Source organism: Sporobolomyces salmoneus (assembly GCF_050403485.1).
Source record: "Sporobolomyces salmoneus JCM6883 DNA, S_salmoneus_JCM6883_v1_ctg120, whole genome shotgun sequence".
In the NCBI taxonomy this organism is placed as follows: Eukaryota; Fungi; Basidiomycota; class Microbotryomycetes; order Sporidiobolales; family Sporidiobolaceae; genus Sporobolomyces; species Sporobolomyces salmoneus.
Window position 1 is genome coordinate 1 of NW_027481043.1, and position 6,896 is coordinate 6,896.

The 6,896-nt window shown below is 52.3% G+C and overlaps 2 protein-coding genes across 2 annotated transcripts; one reads left to right on the plus strand and one right to left on the minus strand.

Moving 5' to 3' along the window:
- Positions 1-247: 247 nt before the first annotated feature.
- On the minus strand, positions 248-1,762 carry JCM6883_005445 (uncharacterized protein; the record flags this gene model as incomplete). Its single annotated transcript, XM_076635610.1, has 7 exons — positions 248-325; positions 412-667; positions 736-820; positions 888-990; positions 1,164-1,211; positions 1,274-1,480; positions 1,640-1,762. The coding sequence occupies 7 exons, from the start codon at positions 1,760-1,762 to the stop codon at positions 248-250; spliced, it is 900 nt and encodes a 299-aa protein (XP_076484403.1).
- A 138-nt stretch (positions 1,763-1,900) lies between these two features.
- Positions 1,901-6,896, plus strand: JCM6883_005446 (uncharacterized protein; the record flags this gene model as incomplete). The annotated part of the gene is made up of 17 exons (XM_076635611.1): positions 1,901-2,099; positions 2,223-2,229; positions 2,340-2,465; positions 2,536-2,550; positions 2,624-2,730; positions 2,807-3,899; positions 3,965-4,064; positions 4,131-4,250; positions 4,315-4,783; positions 4,847-5,115; positions 5,180-5,335; positions 5,395-5,450; positions 5,515-5,598; positions 5,663-5,843; positions 5,913-6,487; positions 6,554-6,700; positions 6,767-6,896. 17 exons carry the CDS (start codon positions 1,901-1,903, stop codon positions 6,894-6,896), a joined length of 3,834 nt encoding a protein of 1,277 aa, XP_076484404.1.

The window sequence follows — 6,896 nt, forward strand, 5'->3', positions numbered from 1 at the left end:
GAACACGGCACCGCACAAGAACCAGATATCGAACGCCAGTTGCCGTCGAACGTGAAACAAGAGGTAGGCCGACGAAGGGCGCGACGTTCTTCGATCTCCTCGTAAATCTTTGATACAACGAGCGTTTTGCACAACCGCTCTGGTAAGACGCCAAGAGAAAACAGTAAAAAGAGGGATAGCACCGAATGATACTAATACAGATGGAAAAAGCCATTTTTGGTCACAAAACCGATCAACCACAACCATCCTAAGACATCTCGACATCGCCGCTGGCCTCTGCCGTGGCCGGAGTGGGTGCAGACGCTTGAGTCGTTGCCGCCGCAGGCTAGAAAAAGGCAACGTTTGAGGAACGAGTCAGTTACGGGAAACCTCAAAGCGAGAGAGATATGTGAAAGGCTCGGCGTGACTAACCTTGTCGGTAGAATCTGGACTCTTCATGAAAGCTTCCAACTCTTTGTCGAGGTCCGCGTTAGTCGTAGGCTCTCTCCTCGCTTTGCCTCCTCGTCCACCGCCAGATTCACCGCCTCTCGCGCTTCTCGGTCCTCCAGGAGCGCCCGAACGAGGCGGTCTCGAGTCAGATCCTACTCCTCGCTGAGGACCTACGTGAGGTCGTCCACCTCGAACCGACGAAGCGGGTCCGCCGCGACCACCTCGACCAGCAGTTGGGCTTAGATCGCAAAGAGAAGGCTTTCTTCAGTCAGTACATGAGATAGGCACTTCAGCAGAGCGACTCACGTTGAATCGAGACGAGATAGGAGACTACCGGGAGCAGGTTGAACTCGCTCGGGCCTAAAGTCGTATTCAACTCGGATATTTTGACCTGTTGAAGAGAGAACAGAATCAGCATCATCGACAGCTTCGAATAAGAGAGACGAGACAGTCCTCACCTTTAGCGAGGGCACCGTCGAAAGCTTCTTTTGCCTGTTGCGCATGTTCTTCACTCGTGAAGCCAATCCAGGCAAGTCCAGTTGATCGACCAGATTTATCGAACTTTTTCGAGCGTCCGGAGGATCAACGGGAACGAGGGGAAGCAAACAGGAATAAAGGGAATCGTGTAAGCGAATGTTTTTCGTTTCTCGGGTTTCGCAAAGTTGGGCGCAGTCGAAAGGACCTGTCTACGGCGCGCAAAGGGGAGAGGGAGAGGGATAGGAGTATAGCCGTACTTTGATCTTGGGACCGGAAGCGATAGGTCCGATTTGAACGAAGAGAAGCTGGCAGGGAGCCGGAATGAGTTTCCAATTCGCAAGAAAGAAACGAATAGGCACAGACTCACCTCTAATTCCCTCTCCGAGACCTCATAGTGCAAATCTTTAATAATTAACCTCGAACTTCTCGCTCCTTTGCCTGGTCCGAGAGGAGTGACAGAGCCGGAAAGTCGGCCGGCGAGAGATCCACCTTGAGGACTCGTGCTAGTCGTCGTCGCCGATTGCGACGCTGCTTCATCGAATTTGTCATGCTTCCACGAGTCTCCAGAAGGACGCTGTGCGAATAGAGCAACATTCAGTCAGTCATTGTTTGATGCCGGGATCTCGTGTTTCCATCTCGTCCTCTCAGACGTTGCGGGGTGGTTACGACCCGCGTAACTACCTCTCTGAGGCCCTGAAAGACTGGACGAGCGTATAAGAGAGGTCCAACGTACGGCGTAAGGCGAGCCTCTCGCACCACCTGATCCTCCGCTTTGTCGTCGGTTCGCTGGTCCAGTCGGAGTCGAGGAGTCGGAATCGCGAGAGATCGAGCCCATTGCACGTTGTAAGAGCGACATGGTTCGAGATAGATGGTGTCAAGGTGGAGAGGAACCAGCGAAGGTTGGATTTAGTCAGCGAATTAGATTACAGACCTCTCTCTTCTCTCCTGCGTTCACCTGCACGACTTGTCTCGCTCTGTGACCTTCAACAGGATCATGGGAGTAGATTCAGATTACGAATCGGTATCCGAATCAGAATCGAGGGCTCAACCCAACTTCGTCGGTTCATCGACCTCGATCATTCAAACTTCGACCGCAAATTCGTCTAAGGGCAAAGGGAAAGCGACAGCGAATAAGCCAAAGAGGGCAAAGAAGTCGGACGATGCAGAGGTAAAGCGAAGGAGTACGAAAGCTTGTAGGTCGAACTCTCCTCATCCCGTCTCCTCCTCTCTCCAAGTGGAGGAGCCCCTCTCCTCCACCTGGTTCTCCGTTCGGATGGACAAAAGCTGATATCGTTCACTCTCGTCGAATCGAATAGGTGACAAGTAAGTCGAATGCTCCCCAAGCGCAGGACAACTCGCAGCGCTCGACTCTTTCCTTTGTCGAGCTTTTGCCGCGGCTGACTTCCATTGTGATCTGTCTTCGTTCTGTACAGTTGCCGCAAGCAGAAATCGAAATGTGCAAGAATCTTTGATCCAGCGACGCAAGAACCAGTCGGAGGGTGTCAAAATTGCTTGACGGCGGGAGTCGAATGCACTTTCAACGGAGCAACGAGGAAGAGGTACGCTTTCGGTCGTCTTCGCTTTCTCATCTGGTTCGTGTCTTGCTGACGCTTTCGTCTGATGTTATAGAGGACCGCCGAAAGGGTGAGCTCGCCTGTCCATTGTCTCCCGACCATGCTTGCGAAAGAAGCTGATTCGCACCTTTCGTCCCTCAAAGGTACATTGAAGCGATTGAGTCTCGTCTTCATCGTATGGAGGCGTTGCTGGGTGGTATATTGCAGAACGACGACCCACGAGCGCAAGCACTTCTCGGAGAGTTGATCGGTTCGTCCTTCCGAACTTCTCTCTCTCCCCAATTTTCGCTGGACTGACGGCGGGTTGTTCTCACCTCTCGATACAGGCGACGAAGAGTCTCGAGATATGCTCGCACGAGATCTCAAGGCAGCGACGAGTTCTTCTTCGAAACCCGAGAAGTCTTGGAAACGTGAATTCGCTCTTCAACAAGAAGCTCAAGCTTTGCAAGAAAAGAAGAAACGTGAAGATTCGGTTCAACAAACGGACTCGTTCATGCTACCCGCGGCCCCGAACACCGGCGACCAATCGTTCTCGAGTGGATTCCCTGAGTCGATCAACACGGGTCAGAACGGCGTCGACGTTTCGGGATGGTTCACTGAAGAAGACTTGGGATTCGGCGGCACTGGACTTCCCTTTGGTCAACAAACATCAGGCGGCAGTGCAGCAGGAGCATCCGGCACTTCAGACTCTCCAGCTTTCCTCTCCTCGAACTACCCTGCGAATCCCATCGAGTTCTCGAACCTTCCTCCTGCCCACCCTTCATTTCCTCAGAGCAACACGAACGTTTCGCCTATCCCCATCCCGCAATCACAACCTCAGTCTTCTTCGTCTCTACTCTCCACTTCGCAAATTTCCGGTTCTAACTCGTTCCCTTCGAACATTGAGCAATCAAGTTCACCTCGACAACGACGTCGCCTCGACTTGGAGAACAGCTCTCAGTCGGGCCAAACGCCCGGTTCCACTTCTTCCTCCTCGACGTTCAACAACAAGGAACGAAAACAAATGGCTTATTCCTTCAACCTCCCTACGGCCGCAGCGAACTCGTCGAATTCTCCGATCAACTCTTCGTCTGGTGGTCTCTCTACAACCTTCAGAAACGTAGGACCGGTCTTGCCGAAAGGAGCCATCGCTCACACCGGGCAAAGCGTCTACACTCTCGCTTCTTCAAACTCGGGTTTGTCGCCTCGATCTAGAACTGGTACTTCGAATTCTACGAGCGTTACAGGAGGAGGAGGAACAGGCGAGGATGGAAACAATGCGAGGTTAGATGAAACTGCTTCTCCTGGGACGTCCGGAAATGGAACCGCTGTGAGGTCAAGGAATGACGCGGGGAATGAAGAGGGACCGGACAGCGAGTTGGCAGATGTCATTGGACAGCTGAGTCTGAACGAGAACGAAGAAGTCAGGTATCACGGAAGGTAAGCTCGAGACTCTCTTACTCATCGAATTTTTGACTCGAAGAAAGCTGATTTTTGCGTCGTAGATCTTCGGGATTGTACTTGATATCGAAGAGTCAGAGATTCAGAGACTTCTTCTGGCAATTTCCTTCCGCAGGCGTTTGGCCCAAGTCTGATGGTCGAGTCGTGCGTTTTTCCCTTCTCCTTCTTTCGAGATCTTCTATCGCTGACCCGATCTCTCTGATCAAACAGGCGAAAACGGAACGGGAGATACTGGGTCTGGCAGAGGGAGAAGATCCTCTGCCTGATCTCGAACAACAGCATCATCTTTTGACCGCGTATTGGACTCACGTTCATCCCCATTTCCCGATCGTGAGTCGTTCGTTACTCCTATCATAAAAGCACAACACGAAATTGACAGCTATCTCGATACTAGCTCTACAAAGTTTCTTTCATGAGACAATATCGACATTCCCTCGCTCACTCGAATCCGTCAAACGCTCCTTCTCCCTCGAACTCGTTCGGTCACGGCCCTTTCCCGATTGTTCTACTTCTTTCGATGTTCGCACTCTCGGCTCGATACTGCGATTTGTACCCAGCGTCGGGGTCAGACGGCAAGTTCTGGGACGCCGGACAAGAATTCATCGACAAGGCGAGAAAGATTCTCAATCACGAATATGGAAGTTCGAAACTAGTCATGGTTCAAACTCTACTCTTGATTGCCTATCGAGAAATCGGAGTCGGTGCGATGAGTTCTTCGTGGATGGCGGGCGGAATGGCGATTCGAATGGCTCAAGATTTGGGATTATTCAGAGATGTCGAGAAATGGTTCTTACCGGTTCAGAGGTTCACGCACGAGGAGAAACAAACGAGGAAGCGAGTATGGTGGGGCTGTATCATCATCGGTGAGTCTTGTTGCCCGGCTCTCTCGAATCTTTCAGTTTTGGCTGACATTCGCTGAGCCGTAGATCGCTACACGTCTTCGTACATTGGTCGACCCGGAGCGATTCACGAACGTGATTACGATACGGGATTCTGCTCGGAAGATGAACCCGACGAGCACGAACAATGGCGACCGATTCGACTCGACGGAACTGATTTCCATTCGCCGCCAAAGAATCTCGATTCGCAGTTCCCGGAGGAAATCAGTCGAGGTTTGAAGAACTATCCGACGACAAGGGCTCATACTCTGAGCTGCTTCAACGCTCATGCTGCCCTCGCAGTAATCATCAATCGAGTTCGTTTCATTCTCTTCCCTCGCGAATCGGACGAACGACTGACTTACTACATCTCTTGGTTAGATCATCTCGAACATCTACGCTATTCGTATCAGAGTCCTTGGTCAGAGTTCGGAGACTCTTCTCAGCCTCCTCGATCAATCTCTCGCATCGTGGTTTCTCGCCTTACCACCTCACCTGGCTTACAATCCCGCTTCGTCAAAAATTCCTGCTCCTCACGTACGTGTATCTCATCGCGAAGACAGTGAGAACGAAACTGACATCGCGGATTTCGACAGATTCTCGCTCTTCACCTCCAATTCTACTCCTCTTTGATCCTGCTCCATCGACCTTTGTGCGTTCTCGATCGTTCTTCGTCGTCAAGCTTCGCTTACTGATTCTCTGGAATCTCGTAACAGCATTCCGGGTCAGAACAGTCTTCAACCGCTTGGTTCTTTCCCGAGTCATTCGATTTGCACGACCTCTGCGAACGCGATAGCGAAGTGAGTCCTTTCCTTACGCTCTTGCAAGTCGTGTTACGATACCGATGGTGCCATTCGTGCACAGCATCGTTACGATTTGGCGCAAGACTTTCACTCTTCGACAGTGCCCGCCTTTTGTCACCTACCCTCTCTTCTCCGCCGCGATCATCTGCGTCTACAACGCTTCGTTTGATGAAGCTCTCGCACGTCCGGCGAAGCTTCACCTTCGCCAGTGTATGGATGCGCTGAAAGAGATGGAGCTTCAAGTAATTCTTTCCCTCTGTTTCGTCGAGCGAGACGATCGAAATGACTGACCTTGATATTCTCACTTGTAGTGGGGAAGTGCGATTCGAGCGTACGAACTCTTACACGGATTGGTCGATCTCAGAGACTCGGAACTCAACGCCGAGTTGGCGGGATTAGATGCAGACGCCGAGGGAAGGGGAACGAAACGAGCTACGATGGAGGTCGATCCTCCAGCAAACGAAGTCTTCGCTGGCGTGCGACCGACGAATTTCCACAACAACCCTGCTCGACCAGTCGTCGGTAGGTCGACTTCGGCTTCTAGAGGGAGGAGGCAAAGCAGCTCGAGTTTGAGGACGACGAAGAAGCCTTCTCCGAGCCTTCCTCAACCTCCTGTCTTCGGTGCTCCCGCTCCAGCGACTGTTCCAACTTGGCCGATCAGTCTACCCGAACAACCTTTGCTGTCGCACCCACCGATTCCTCAACCTCAGTCTCAAAATTCGTCAATGTTCAGCCATCAACCTCCGGATCTCGCCATTCCGACGCCTCCACAGGGTGCGACTCCATCGGCTCAGACGTTCGACATCTTAAACCCTGCTCTCGACCTATCGCAGTTCCGGTCGCCTCCCGGAACCTCTGGAGGAGGAACGACCAACTTTTCGGATTTGTGCGCTTTCCCTCTCTCCCGACGCCCTCTCCAATGCTAGACTGACCAGTTCTTATCGGGGAATAGGTTGAATTCGTTCATGTCGCCAACCGAAGCTGCCGCGTCCTTGCCTGGTCAATTCGCAATGCCTCCCGTCGCTCCGAGCGCGACAACGACTGGATTCGATCCAAATGCTGCCTTCTTCGGAATGCCACTCGGTGCCGTCGATGAATGGTGAGTCAACCTCGTCTGTGGTACCCATGGCGAAGAAAAGGCTCACACGATTTTCTTCGCTGGCAGGTATCAATACTCGTTCAACGCTTTCGCCGCCGAAGGACATGGAAGCACGCCTGGCTCTGTGCCTACTGTAGCGGGATCTGCTTCACCTGAAGCAACGGCTCGCGGTCCATTACACCATCGCCAACACTGA